Source organism: Panthera onca, chromosome D4 (genome assembly GCF_046562875.1).
Source record: "Panthera onca isolate mPanOnc1 chromosome D4, mPanOnc1 haplotype 2, whole genome shotgun sequence".
NCBI classification, from domain to species: domain Eukaryota; kingdom Metazoa; phylum Chordata; class Mammalia; order Carnivora; family Felidae; genus Panthera; species Panthera onca.
In genome coordinates this window covers 60,636,403-60,652,033 of record NC_138351.1, presented here as the reverse complement: position 1 = coordinate 60,652,033, position 15,631 = coordinate 60,636,403, and the positions used below count along the sequence as shown (strand labels likewise).

Genomic DNA, 15,631 nt, shown 5'->3' with positions numbered 1-15,631 from the left:
CCATGAATCTCTTGAATATACAAAGATGTATGTATATGTGTACACATATATTTTTCTGGGAAAATCATTTATACCTTTTATCAGCTTCCCAAAAGATTTGGTGACCCTCCAAATTTTAAGTTAATAATAGTTTTTACTACTTACTACTACTGCTCATGTATTGTATAAGTAGATAAAACAGGTTTTGCTCTTGTTCTATTTTTGGTAAGAGTAATTTTTTTGATTTTATAATTAAAAGGGATGCACATAATAGCTGCCACCAGGTGGTATTTAGATTCCTCTTAAAAGGATTCTTTCAATTTGTATTATGCTCTTAAAAAAAAGTTTTGATTAAGATGTTTTATGACATCTTTAACAGTTTATAGTTAAAGTAGTCTGTAACATAACCTATGTAAGGCAAGACAGCTGAAGACAGCTAGGTGTATAGTTTTAGAAATTATTGTACAAGATATTCTACCATATGAAATTTGAAATTTTTACAGTGAAAGGCAAAAGATAAAAGGATATATTAATTCTCAAAACTAAAACCATATAAATAAGGCTTTTGCTATCCCTTTTTTAACTTTTTACACTTTTTAAACATTTTTTAAAGTTTTTATTTATTTATTTTTGAGAGACAGAGAGAGCGAGCAGGGGAGGGGCAGAAAGAGAGGGACAGAGAGGGAATCCCAAGCAAGCTACACACTGCCAACGCAGAGCCCGATGCGGGGCTCAAATTCATGAACTGTGAGATCATGACCTGAGCCAAAACCAAGAGCTGGATGCTTACCCGACTGAGCCACCCGGGGGGCCCCTACACTTGATTCTTAAACAACATGAGTTTTAACTACACAGGTCCATCAGATGCATATTTTTTTGACAAACACAGTACAGTACTGTAAATGTATTTTCTCTTATGATTTCCTTAAAAATATTTTCTTTTTGCTCATTTTATTGTAAAAATACAATGTATAATACATATAATACACAAAATATGTGTTAACCTACTGTTTATATTATCAGTAAAGCTTTTGGTCAACAGTCGGCTATTAGCAGCCAAACCGGGGGGGGGGGGGGGGGGCGGCTCAAAAGTTGTATGTGTATTTCTGACTGTGTGTGGGGTTAGCACACCTAACTCCATGTTGATGGTGTTCAGGGTCAACTGTATTCTGAAATACTTTTAAGTTCATGGGGAGTTGCAAAAAAATATACATAGAGGTCACATGCACCCTTCACCCAGTTTCCCCCAATGGTAACATCTTTGCATAGTACATCGGCAAAACCAGGCAACTGACATTGGTATAATCCAGAACTTAATCAAACTTCACCAGTTTTACATGTAAGCGCATGTGCATGTGTGTGTGTCTGTGTGCATGTGGTTCTGTGAAATTTTACCACATATATAGATCCTTGTAACCACCACTATAATCAATAACTTATTGGTTATAATCATCAGACTATAATCATTATAATCACAACTGTCCCATCACAAGGCCCCTTCTTGCTATACCTTTATAGCCACACCCTTCCGACTTCCTAAAACCCTAACATTTGGCAAACACTTATCTGTTCTCCATCTCTACAATTTTGTCATTTCAAGAATGTTATATAAATAGAATCACACAGCATGTAACATTTTTGATACTGGCTTCTTTCACAGAGCAGAATTCCCTTGAAATCCACCAAAGTTGCTGTGTTATTAATAGTTTGTTCCTTTTTATTGCTAAGTATTCTGTGGTCTGAATGTACTACAGTCTGTTGAACCATTCACCTACTAAAGGACACTGGGGTTGTTTTCAGTTTGGGACTATTATGAATAAAGTTTCTATGAACATTTGTGTACAGGTTTTTATATAAATATAAGTTTTCATTTCTCTGGGATAAATGCCCAGGAGTGCAACTGCCGGGTCATGTGATAGCTGCATGTTTAGTTGCTTTTGTTTTTTAATGAAATTTCCCAAACTGTTTTCTAGAGTAGCTATTAATTTTACATTTTCAACAGCAATGTACGATTGATCCAGTTTCTCTGCATCCTTGCCAGCATTCAGTATTATCACTATTTTTTACTTTAGTCATTCTGATAGGTGTGTCATGATGATATTTCATTTTAATATGCGTTTTAATATGCGTTCCCATGATGGCTAATGAAGTTGAACATCTTTTCATGCATTTTTACATTTAAAGTAATTAAACTTACATTGAAAGTAATTAGTCAAACCCAACACCCCAAAAATCAAATAATCCAGTTAAGAATTGGCAGAAGACATGAATAGACATTTTTCCAAAGAAGACATCCAGATGGCTAACAGACACATGAAAAGATGCTCAACATCACTCATCATCAGGGAAATGCACATCAAAATCACAATGAGATACTGTCTCATACCCATCAGAATGGCGAAAATTAACAACACAGGAAACAACAGATGTCGATGAGAATGCTGTTAGTGGGAATGCAAACTGGCAGTTACTCTGGAAAATAGTATGGAGGTTCCTCAAAAAGTTAAAAATAGAACTACCCTACAACCCGCAATCTCACTACTAGGTATTTATCCAAAGGACACAAAAATACAGATTCGAAGTGGTACATGCACCCTGATGTTTACAGCAGCATTATCAACAATAGCCAAACTATGGAAAGAGCCCAAATGTCCATCAACTGAGGAATAGGTAAAGAAAAAGTGGTATAGGGGCGCCTGGGTGGCTCAGTTGGTTAAGCGTCTGACTTTGGCTCAGGTCATAATCTCACAGTTCGTGGGTTCAAGCTCTGCATCAGGCTCTGTGCTGACAGCTCAGAGCCTGGAACCTGCTTCAGATTCTGTGTCTCCCTCTCTCTCTGCCCCTCCCCTGTTTGATCACTCTGTATATCACTTTGTATAGCTTTCCTACTAGTTGGTTTAAGCATTCCAATATATATATACAACATCACATTCCAATGGTATCAACGTTTTACTACTTTAAGTGTACAAACCTTACTTCCTTTTAGGTCTCCTCTCCTCCCCCCAGTTTTGCATATTTAATGAAGTTCTTTCTCTATATATGTTGAGCACTTATCAGATAGTGTTATAATTTTTGTTTCAACCTAGTATGATTTAAGAAACTCATAAGAAGGATAATCTTACATTTACACCTGTTTTTACCAGTTCTGCTCTTTCCTTTCTGAAATTCCAAGCCCATCTTATATTATTTACTTTCTCTTGAGAGAACTTCCTTTAGCCACTCTTTAAGAGTAGGTCAACTAGTGACAAATTCTCTTAGTTTTCTTTCATCTGAGAATGTCTTTATTTCCCTTTCATTCCTGTTGTATATTTTTCCTGGATATAGAATTTATGGCTGACAGTTTTTTCTTTCAGCACAAGAAAAATGTGCTGTTTCCTTCCTTCAGGGTTCCTCCATGGTCATAGATGAGAAATCCACTGTCATTAAAACTGGTAATCCCCTATAAGTGATGTGTCATTTCCTGCTGTTTTTAAGATTTTTTGTCTTTAGTTTTCGGAAGTTTAATATGATGTGTCTTCATGTGGGTTTCTTGGATCTATCTTTTTTAGGATTCTCTGAACTCTTGAATCTGTAGGTTTATATTCTTAGCCAAATTTGAGAAGTTTTTAGCCATTTTGTGTTCAAATACTCTTTCAGCCCCACTCTTTCTCTTCTCCCAAGACACTGATAATACAAACGTTAGATCTTTTCTTATTTCCCCCCACAGATTCCTAAGGCTCTGCTAGGTGTTTTATTTCCAAAGGCCCCTCAGGCTTTGGTAGGTGTTCTTTTGTTTGTTTTGTTTTTGAAGGAAGTCTATTTACTCTGTTGGTCAGATTGTGTAATTTCTATTGCTCTATCTTTGAGTCATGGATTCTTCCCTCTGTCGTATTCATTCTGTTGTTGAGCTTACCCAGTGAGTTTTTTAGTTTGGTGTTCCATTTTTTTAATACTACAGTTTCCATTTCATTCTTTTTTATATGTTCTACTTCTTTGGTGAATTTTATTTTTTTTCCATTTTGCCCCCCAAATTCTTTTCATTTGCTCATTGAAGCATTTTAGGAGAGCTGCTGTAAAATTCTTGCCAGATAATTCCAACATCTGACTGATCTTGCTCTTGGCATTTGTCAACTGTCTTTTCTCATTCAAGTTGTCATTATCCTGGTTCTTAGTATAACAAGTGACTTTTTATTGTATCCTGGACATTTGGACATACGTTAGGAAACTATTAATCCAATTTAAAAGTCCTATTTTAGCAGGCAATCACCTGCTTAGGTTTAGCACACAGCTCCTGGCCCACATTTGTAGCTGTAGTTCCAATGATAACTGATTTTTCAGAGCCTTTATGGGCTAACTTAAATTTACTTGTTGCTGTTGGGGCTCCTTCTTGATTAGGTGCTGCCCACAGGAACAGAATGCACTCCCCTGGACCTAATGCTGCCAGGTGAAAGAGGGTGAGAACACACTAGGCTGTAGGTCAGAAAGCACGATCTTGCGCCTGCTCTTTGGGCATCTTGGTGCTTGCACAGCCCCCTCTCAATCACTTCTGGTCCTACCTGGAGGAATGGAAGGCACTTACCTGGGTTGCCCATTGCCAGTAAGAGATGGGTAGGAGACACCAGACCATGGGGTAGAGAATGTTCTCCTGGGCCCACAATCCAGTATGTCTTGGTTTTGTTGTCATTTTATAGATTCAATTCAAAATGGGAACTTGAAATGGAGGCATGGAAGCAGAGGACACAGTCGTACCTCAGTCACATGCTGGCCCTAACTAGTGCTTTGGGTCAAGATCCAAGTTCTAACTATGTATTTTCTAGACCTTATCAAAATTATAACAACTAACCATAAATAGCACTAAATATATACCATTATAAAAAATTTTAAGTTAAAAAAAATACTTCTAAATATTCTAGTATAGTAGGGGGAGTGCTGGGGTGGGGGAGGTGTAGCTTTTACACAAAATGGAATATTTGAACACCGATTTAAGGGGATATAACATGGGGCGCCTGGTTGGCTCAGTCAGTTAAGTGTCTGACTTTTGATTTCGGCTCAGGTCATGATCTCACGGTTTTGTGAATCCAAGCCCCACGTCGGGTTCTGTGCTGACAGTGCAGAGCCTGCTTGGGATTCTCTCTACCCCCACCCCCACCCCTTCCCCTGCTCATGTTTTCTCTCTCTCTCTCTCTCAAAATAAATAAACTTAAAAAAAATAATACAACAAAATTTGTTTTATAAAGGCACAAAAAGAATGAAAGAATGGGATACTCATTCATCTATATCAGGAGTTGGTAAATGTTTCCTGTAAAAGTGTCCACTAGTGTATCTTTTAGGTTTGGCAGGCCATAATGTCTCTGCACAACTACTTAACTGCAGTTGCGCAAAGGAAATCACAGACAATGATATAAACAAAGGGATGTGGCTTTGTTTCAATAAAACTTTATTTACACAAAACAGGCAATGGGCCAGATTTAGCCCGTGGGTCATAGTTTGCTGACCTGAATTACCTTACAAAAAGTATAAGATTTAAAGCCGAAAAGGAACTTTGAGGTCACCTAGTTTAACATTTTCATTCAACAAACCACAACAACAAACCACAGCCCTAAAAGATGAAATCATTTCACTTGTTCACCTGGCTAATAAATGGCAGCACTCAAACTAGAACTTGAAGGTTGTGTTAATATTGCCAGTCGGATATGCTGATGCATGGATGTGTGATTATAGATATAATCATATAATATAATATATGTATAATAATATATATGTATGTATATATGTATACATGTATATATATGTATAATATATATATAATATAATATTATAATCTATATAATTATAGATATGATTATTGGAGCACAGTGGAATGTGCAAATCAAGAATGTTACTTAGAAGTTATAAAACTAATTATAAGAAAGGTTTTCAGAAAAAGTTGTAAGTTATCCTGAAATAGCATCTTAGAATAGCCTTCAAGAGCCTTTTCTTTTCCTGTGAGAGCTTTCAAAATGAATTTTACAAGGAGAGATTACCAACAATGCAGAGAAAATATAAAATGAAGATACTCAGACAATGACATTCAGGTAGCCAGGACGAGTGGATTTACTAGTAATGATGCATTTCTCTGCTACATGTGAACTTACATTAGGTAAAACAGAAAGTATTTCCTTCTTTTCCGGAACGCTTTTAACATTTATTATCATAGATTCACCAAACTTCTCCTTTTAGCCAGACAAAGCCCAAATACCTGGTGCTGGTAGACATGGTCACATGTCTCTGCACTGGAACGTCTTTGAATACTTCACTTCCAGCAGTTGTGTGTAACGTGTAAGGCGGCGTTTCAGCATCAGACTTAACTCCAAGAGAGTTTCCTCTGTCTCTTAGCAGTGTTGGATTAGGTTTTTTGCTGATAGAAAAATCTGAAGAAAATCCTGGTTGTCTGAGGGTTGCTTTTGGTTTTCCTGTGAAGTTAGGCATACATAATGGAATCAATTAGCTTCCCAAAAGCTTCATGTCACTATGCCACTCCCCCGTCCAGATGTTTTCTGGGAGTCTCTATTCTCAGAATAGTTTGTAAGAACACGAGGAAGTTGCCACTATAGGGTTTGTCAGTAGGGGAAGTAGACATTGGTATTCAGCAGATGAGATTTCTTCAAAACGTGGCTTCATCTGCTAAATTAGCCAGTTACCTTCCCTCTCTACTCACCAACCAACACTTCAGTGGCAGCCACCCCATGTTGCTACAAACGTAGCACACTCAGCCATATCTCAGGCCTCCCATTTCTTCTCCATCAATTGAAATTCTTCCCCTCATTCAAGATCTGGGTTCAATCCCCCTTTGCCATGAAGCCCTAAATGGCCATTCTCCCATGACTGTTCCCTTGTCTAAAATGCTCATGGTGGCATTTGGGGGTCTACTCCTTCATATTATCATTGAACTATATCTTGAGAATTTAGTTTTAGAACTGATTAAAAGCTCTCTGAGATAATTGTTCAGTAAACACTGGCTAAGTTGCCTATAACACCTTTGTGTACAATTCATGTTTTTCCAAAAATAGAGGATCTTGATATAAAAGACATGACTTGCTAAATAAGACATTAAATCATAGGTTCTTGGTTCATCCAACATTCTGGATGAGGCTTCCCCCCCCTCAAAAACCTAAAAGAATAAAACAACACTTTGCCATAATAAGCTTAATTAAAACTGAATTATCTCACATTGTGTAATAACTTAGTGAGTCATGCTCATCATCTTCACTTAATTTTAAATGGAAATACAGTACTAGCTTTAAGATTTCCCTCTTGACATATGAATGCTAACAAATATAGGTGTTTATCATGAATACAAGCAATATTTCCATAATTCCATATGACAATGTATTCATAGATAGGTTTAAAAATTTTAGCATGTGAAAAGACCTTACCTTCTAGAAAAAATGGCATAGTTTTCTTCACTCTCATCTGACAATTAACTTGCCGCCCAGTTTTCCTTTTAGAACTCCTCTGACGAGCCACAAGCTGAGCAATTCTTGCAGTTTCTGTGCAGGCCATGGCATAGCAGGTAATCTATTCATGAGAGGCAAGGTGAGAGGAGAAACATTTCTCAGATTCACTGCTGCCTAGAGGCTGATTTTTAAAAGTGGATCTTAGTGAGTTTACATGTTCCAACTCAAGCTGTATACAAATATTCACATCCCTCTCTCTTTTTGATACTGTTAGAGCAAAATTACATTCTATAAGAGACATCAAGAATAGTCTAGCACATTGAATGATCTCTCCTCAAATTGAAAATTTCATTTATTCCTTAAACAAGTATTCACTAAACATCTATAATGTGCTAGGTACTATGGGATTAACCAATGAACCAAAAGAAACCTGTGATCTGCACATATTATCTCATATAATCTGTGAGATATATTTTATTTCGATTTTATACATGGGAGAACAGAGGCTCAGGGAAGTTAAGCAACCTTCCCGAGTGACACAGCTAGGTTATCTCTCTGAATCCAAAGTAGGTACTCATAATCGCTATTTTTCTTACCTCTCAAAGACAACCCAATCCTAATCTTGCCACTGAAACAGATTAGCTGGATGACTTGGAACAAAGCAGCTTAGCTCCCACATTGTAGTACACTCTCTCAGCTATAAAACAGGAGTGGGCTTAGATCTAGGGTTTTCAAACTGTTCATTGGTGCCACCAGATTCCATGAAGGTAACTCTGGAGCCTCACAGTGGCAGTGCAGTGAGGGCAAGGCAGGGCAAGCAGAGGCCCTGGACCCTGCAGCACCTGCTTAAAACACAGCAGCTCAGCTTTTCATCTTTTAAAAAATTGGTGTGATATATGGGAGATTTTTTTCCAGTGTGTAGAATACCGGGACTAGATGGTCTCTCTCTAAAGCCACCTCTAGTGTTAAAGGCTCTGGTTCTAAGTAGAAATCAAGAACAGGAAAGCAATGAGGCTTTACAAAAGCCAAGACATACTCCTATTCTTTGGCCCGGTATTTCTATTCCTGAAAATATATTACAAGAATATAACTGAAAAAAAAACTTTACATACCCAAATATGTGCAAGAGGGGTTATTTTAATTTTCAAAACCTGGAAACAGTCAAAATGTCCATAATAGGAGAACAGGGTTGAGTAAATTACAGCACAGTAACCATATGAGGCATTATTAATTCATGAGACATTTGATCATTCATATAGTAAAACACATATTTATTAAGAACTATCTGGAGTTAAAAAACAATCATCCATCCTCAAGAAACTTACGAAGAAAAAGAGAGACACAAAGAGACTAAATAGAAAGCATTATGTTAAATGCTATATTGGATGTATTACAAAGTGTCAAGTAGACAGAAAGGGGGGCTTAAATCTGTCTAGAAGAATCAGGGATATTGAAGCAAGTTTTATTATTAATATAGTATTTAATTAATTTAGACATGATCCTTATAAAAATTATTACACACAGGTGAACCTTCCCTTTGATCACTCTCCTGATCCTGCTCCCCTTTTCCCTCCTCCACCCACTGCCTTCCCCATGCCCCCAAACAGAACAACTATTACAAGTTTGGGTAAGAAATACCCCAGATCTGTTATATCTATTTACCTATGTAGAAATGAACCCAGAAGAATATGCTGTTTGGTAAGGTGGGTGCTTTTTGTCTTTTGGACAATGGTTTGTCCATATCTTTTATACTATATATTGGGGAGATACCAGGGGGTGAAAGTGCTGGGTCACAGGGTATGTGCAATAAAACATTTCATTGCTACCACCAAATTGCCATGCTCTATATAAAATATTCTTCCAGAGAAACTAAAAGATTTAAATAGTCTTATCATATTGGTGTGAAGGGTAGAACAGCCTAGAGAAAGAAGGGATTAAGGAGGACAAGGAGAATGGTAGGGAAGGCCCTGTAGTAAGCAAAGTGTTGGGGCGCTCAGTGGCTCAGTCAGTTAAGCATCTGATTCTTGATATCAGCTCAGGTCATGCTCTCACAGTTCATGAGTTCGAGCCCCACATCAGGCTCTGCACTGACAGTGTGGAGTCTGCTTGGGATTCCCTCTCTCCCTCTTTCTCTTCCCCTCCCCTGCTCATACTCTCTCTCTCATAATAAATAAATAGATAATAAACTTAAAAAATATTTTTAAAAAATCAAAGTGCTGAATGATCCACTAGAGACTCAACTAGGGTCCAGATAGTAGGAACAAATAGGAATGAGGTCAAACAATGAGAATTTAAGAGTATCTATTAGCTCTGATAATCAGGAGGTCATTAGTGACCTGAGCAAAAACAGTTGTAGCAGGTGTATAATGCATGGGTGCTGACACCTGGCATTTAGGTCTCCAGTACACTTATTTTGCTTGAATGCTAATGACTGGGTAAACTTTAAATTTTTTCATCTATAGTGACTAGAGTCTAAGTTTTACATCAAAAAGAATCTGAGGGATAAAACAAAAGACATCAGAATTTAGGCTGTGTCTTGGATGCTTTCTATCACTAACAATCTCAAACCACTTAGCTAGTACTTTTCACTTTGACTTCTGTCCTAGTTAGGAGATTAGAAGTGCCAGGCAGGCAATTAAGAATTGGTCTGACTCTTGGGGCGCCTGAGTGGCTCAGTCGGTTGAGCGTCCTACTTTGATCTCGCAGTTGACGAGTTCGAGCCCCACGTCGGGCTCTGTGCTGACAGCTCAGAACCTGGAGCCTACTTCAGATTCTATGTCTCCCTTTCCCTCTGCCCCACCCCCACTCATGGTCTGTCTCTGTCTCAAAAATAAACATTAGAAAAAAAAAAAAAAAAAGAATTGGTTTGACTCTTGACATGCACAATTACCTTCTTACCTCTCCAGATCTACTAGTCTCTATCCTCACAACTGCTGGCACACTTCTCAGATAGGCTTCTAATGTTGGGTAACCTAACTGCTTAAAGGGAATCCAGTCTCCAGTCAAGGATCTGTACTCTCCTTGGAGGCGGGGTAATACTATTCCGTTCTTATGAGACTGCAGAACAGCTCGTAGCATTTTTGAAACCAGATCTGCTTCCAGCATCTTCACCTGTAAGAACACAATAGAAGGTTTCTATAATATGATTTATTAGTCTATGAACTCATTCGAAGTTGTTAGGTTATCCCATCAATTGTTACTGAATACTTTCAATGCTGTTACAATATAGGGAGATTACTATGGTGGAGAAAAGCACAGAATACTATGAGAACACAGGGCAAGTCCAAGATGCACAAAGACTAATCTGGGGAGGGAAGATATCAGGGAAACATTCCCAGAGGGGAGGTCTGAATGGAATCCTGAAGGACAGGAAGGAATCAGCCAGGCAAGGAGGAAAAGGGTGTGTGGTGGGGTGAGGATGGGGAGAGGTATCAGCCTCAAGTAAAGGGAATAGAAAGTTCAAAGGGCACAGAGGTCAGAGGGAAATAGATGGTTGATTCTGAGGAGTTCCAGGCAGTTAAGTGGCTGGACATGATTGAATGAAGACTCTAAGATTCTAAGTTGAGGACTGAAAGACGAGGATAAAAGAGGTGGGAAGAGGTGGGAAGAGGCAGACTCAGAAGAGACCCCTATATTATGTTTACATGTGTGCATTTTTGCCAAACATAATGTGGGGCCTTAGAAGAATTTTAAATAGGGGAATAAAGTGATCAGCTTTGCATTTTAGAAAGATAACTATTCAGTAGTGGAGAAGACAAATGGGAAGGAGAAAGACTAATGAGTTTGTAAGAACACTTGAAAATATGGAGGACTTAAAAACAGGAAGTTGGGAATAAACAAAAAATCAATTTGAGAAGTAATTAGGAGGTAGAATCAACAGAAATTGATTAACTGGTTTGGATTATGAGGGAGTTTCCAAGTTTCTGGCTCAGAAACACAGCAGACAGTAATGACCCACATTGAGATGGGGTAGAGGCAAGTTTGCAAGAGAAGAAAAGAGTGAATTCATCTGGGACATATGGAGGCTGGGATGCATACAGGGCAGCCACACAGATATATTCATGAGGAACTCAGGTTAGAAGTCTGAACTGGGGATTTGTTGACCTTTAGCAAATATATGGTATTTGGTGCCCAGGGAGTCAAAAATAAAGTTAAGGATGGACCTCTGTGGAAGGCTGTCATTAAGGGATAGGCAAGACAAAGAAGAACCTATGAAAAAGTGACCAGAGATAGAAGTACAAAAGGCAGAACTGGTGTCATAAAAACAAAAAGAGGAAAGAACCAAGAAGAATAGCATATTCAAAAGCGTCATACCCAGCAGTCAAGTGAGAGAAAAATGAATTTTGGTACCTTGGAAACCTGTGGGGGCCCTGGCTAAGGATCTTCAATAGTCAGTAATTGGCCTTTTTAAGGATTAACCACTCATATTTTCTCTGGACTGATAGTAAATAGAATGGTGATACATTCAGAGAATGGCATTCAAGAAACCAGGAAAAGCAGACTTAGAAAGGTAAGCCATGGACAACTAGTTAATTCCTCCTTCAACAGTGCTATCCAACAGAATTTTGTGCTGATGGAAATGTTTTACACCTGCACTGTTCAATACACGTGGTGACTGAGCACTTGAAATGTGGCCAGCATGACTGAGGGCCTGAATTTTAAACTTAATTGGAATTAAATGTGGCTAGTGGACACTAAATTGGACAGCACAGAATTCTAGACAGCCTCATTCTTTCTCTGGTTTAGAAAACAAAAAGGAGAAGGGCACCTGGGTGGCTCAGTCAGTTAAGTGTCTGACTCTTGATTATGGCTCAGGTCACGATCTCATGGTCTGTCGGATCGAGCCCCACATTGGTCTCTGTGCCGACAGTGAGGAGCCTGCTTGGGACTCTCTTTCTCCCTCTTTCTCTGCCCCTCCCCTGTGCATATGCTCACTCGCTCTCACTCTCTCTCTCTCTCTCTCTCAAAATAAATAGATAAATTAAAAAAAAAAAAAGGAGGCATAGCATACAACTCTAGCAATTTCCTCATCTGTCCATTTTAAAAAGGAGGGAAGATATCAGCTCATTTGTGAGTGCTCTTAATAATAAATATGATACTCAAATGACAGTGAGGTTAAATGGCAAATATCCTAAGTACTCATTATGTACTTCCCTGCATTAAACATCAACTCTTTTAGAACTGTCACCACCAGCACCAAGATTGAATTAATACTATGTATATATACACAATGTGTAGTATATCATTATTTGAAAGGGGAATGTGATAAAGACATGTATCATAAACCTTATGGCAACCACCACAAATGCTTTAAAGAGATATAATTAATAATCCATTAGTAAATATAAAACAGGATAAAAAATTCAATCAAAAAGCAATTAGATGTACAACTGAAACTAACACTGCATGTTAACTACACTGGAATTAAAAAAAAAAAAGCAATTAGGAGTAAAAAAAAAATTGGGCAAAAAAAGGGTGGGGGGGGGACAGAAAAGAGATAACATCTAGCAAAATGGTAGATTTAAAGTCAACCACAGCAATAATTACATTAAATGTAAATGATGAAAATATCTCAATAAAAATTTAGGATCAGTAGAGTGGATATAAAAGACTTACCTATATACTATGTACAAGAAATTTATTTTAAATACAAACACATAGATTCAAAGTAAAAAGAAAAAGATATGACATCCAAATACATGATTAATTAATACTAGAACAAGGAATATCACCTGGGATTAAGAGGGATATTACATAATTAAGGAGTTAATTCATCGGGGAGATATAACAATCCTAAATGTGACTGCACCAAATATCAGTGCTTCAAAACACATGAAGCAGAAACCAATAGAGCTGAAAGAATAAATATATTCATGATTATTTGGAAAATTCAAAACTCCTTTCTCACTAATTGGTAGAACCAGTAAGCAAAAAAAAATCAGTAAGGATATAGAAGAGGTTAATAACAATATCAACCACACTGACCTAAGTGATATCCATAAAATATTCTACCCCAACAGTAGTGGAATATACATTCTTTTCAAGAGCACGTGGGACATTCACCAAAACAGAATATATTCTTGGACTTAATACAATCCTTGACCAATTTAGAATATTAGAATAATTGAAATTATACAAAGAGTATCCTGTGACTAGAAAAAATTAAATTAGGCATCAGTAACAGAAAGATACGTGGACAATCCCCATGTATTTGCAAATTTAATGACATACCTCTAAAACAAAGGTCAGAAAGGAAGCCTCCTTCAGAACAAAAACATCAGAAAATATTTTTAAATAAATGAAAATACATTGTACAAAAGTTTACTGGGTGCAGTTAAAACAATATCTAGAGGGAAATTTGCAGCATTATATGCTTATGTTGGAAAAGAAGAAAGGTCCCAATTCAGTGATCTAACCTACTACCTTGAGAAAAGAGAGCACATTATACCAAAAGTAGAAGGAAGGAAGGAATAAAAAATGAGACCAAAATCAATATTGAAATGATGAAAGATTAGTAATGAAATAGAAAAGGTAAAGAAAAAAATCATGAAACCAAAACTAGTGTTTTGAAAACATCAATAAAATTGACAAACTTCCAGGTAGATTAATCAAGGAAAAAAAAAAGAGAACACAGGAATTATTAATAATGGGATTAAAGAAGGGGCCATCAATATAGATCCTATAGATATTAAAAGGAGAATATTATGAATTTATGCCAATAAATTTGGTCAATTGGAAGAAATGGAGTAAATTCACTGAAAGACACAAATTCCAAAGCTCACTCAAGAAAAAACAGATAACCTTAATATCTTTGTATCTACTAGAGAAGTTGAATTTGTAGTTAAAAACCTTCACACAAGGAAAACTCAAACCCATATGGCGTTATTGCCAATTCTACCAAAAACTTTAAGAAAAAATAATAACACTTCTACACAAACTCTTCCAAAAAACATAGGAAGGGAATACTTCTAAATCTATTTTTCAAGGCCAGCACTATGCTGACATCAAAACGAGACAAAGACATTACAAGAAAAGCACAGACCAATATCCCTCATTAACATAAATGCAAAAATTTCCAGCAAAATATTAACAAATCAAATACAACAATATGTAAGAAGGATAACACACCATGATCAACGATAGTTTACTCTAGGAATGCAAGACTGATTCAACATTCAAAGATCAACCAATGTAATGGACTACAATCAAGAGACTACAGGAGAAAATCCCCATGGTATCAATAGGTAAAGAAAAGACATTTGACAAAGTTCAAAATCATTTATGATAAAAACTCTCAGAAAATAAGAATAGAAGGAGACCTCCTTAACCTGATAAAGAATATCTGTGCAAAACCCACAGCTAACATCATATGTAATGGAAAAAATGAATGCTTTCTCCCTAAGATTGGAACAGGGCAAGAATGTTCACTCTCTTCATCCCTATTCATTTATCACACTGGAGATCCTAGCCAGTGCAAAAACACTGATTTTAAGACTATAAAAGTATATTAATCAAAGTAATGTGGGTATTGTCAAAAAAGCAGTCACATTAAAAGAACACAAAACGTAATCCGGAAAAAGACCCACACGCACATAGTCAACTGATTTTCGACAAAGTTAACAAAAGAATTCAATGAACAAAGTTCAACAAATAGTGCTGGACCACCACTCATCCATATGCAAAACATGAACCTCATACCATATTCAAAAATTAACTCAAAACAGATCATTTAGGTCCTACTTGAAAAAGCTAATACTGTAAAATGTCTAGAAAAAAACAAAGGAGTAAATCTTTGTGACCATGAGTTGGGCAAAGATTTTTTAGAACCACAGCAGAAAAAACTGACAGATTGGATCTCATCAAAATTTTAAATTTCTTCTCCTTTAAAGGCTGTTGAGAAAATGAAAAGACAAGCCACAGACTGAAAGAAGATATTTTCACAACACAGCTGGTAAAGGGCTGATAACCAGTATATATAAGCAACACTCAAAACTCAATAAGAAAACAAAGAGGGGCACCTGGGTGACATAGTCAGTTAAACATCTGACGTTAAAATTTTTTTTTAACGTTTATTTATTTTTGAGACAGAGAGAGACAGAGCATGAACGGGGGAGGGTCAGAGAGAGGGAGACACAGAATCTGAAACGGGCTCCAGGCTCCGAGCTGTCAGCACAGAGCCTGACGCGGGGCTTGAACTCACGGACCGTGAGATCATGACCTGAGCCGAAGTTGGCCAC

General features: G+C 37.2%; 1 protein-coding gene across 5 annotated transcripts in view; it reads right to left on the bottom strand.

Annotated features, from left to right (window-relative positions):
- Nucleotides 1-15,631, bottom strand: part of TDRD7 (tudor domain containing 7) — a 77,593-nt gene that overhangs the window by 51,156 nt on the left and 10,806 nt on the right. For 3 of the 5 annotated variants that reach the window (XM_060609257.3, XM_060609256.3, XM_078436663.2), the window contains 3 exons: nucleotides 10,293-10,505; nucleotides 7,374-7,515; nucleotides 6,197-6,410 (listed from right to left, as the gene is read on the bottom strand). In XM_060609257.3, the coding sequence (XP_060465240.1) occupies nucleotides 6,197-6,410; nucleotides 7,374-7,515; nucleotides 10,293-10,499 (563 nt within the window). In that variant the 5' untranslated portion in view covers nucleotides 10,500-10,505. Of the gene's footprint in view, nucleotides 1-6,196; nucleotides 6,411-7,373; nucleotides 7,516-10,284; nucleotides 10,506-15,631 lie in introns of those variants that run through there. The other 2 variants (XM_060609260.2, XM_060609261.3) reach the window with 2 other exon arrangements.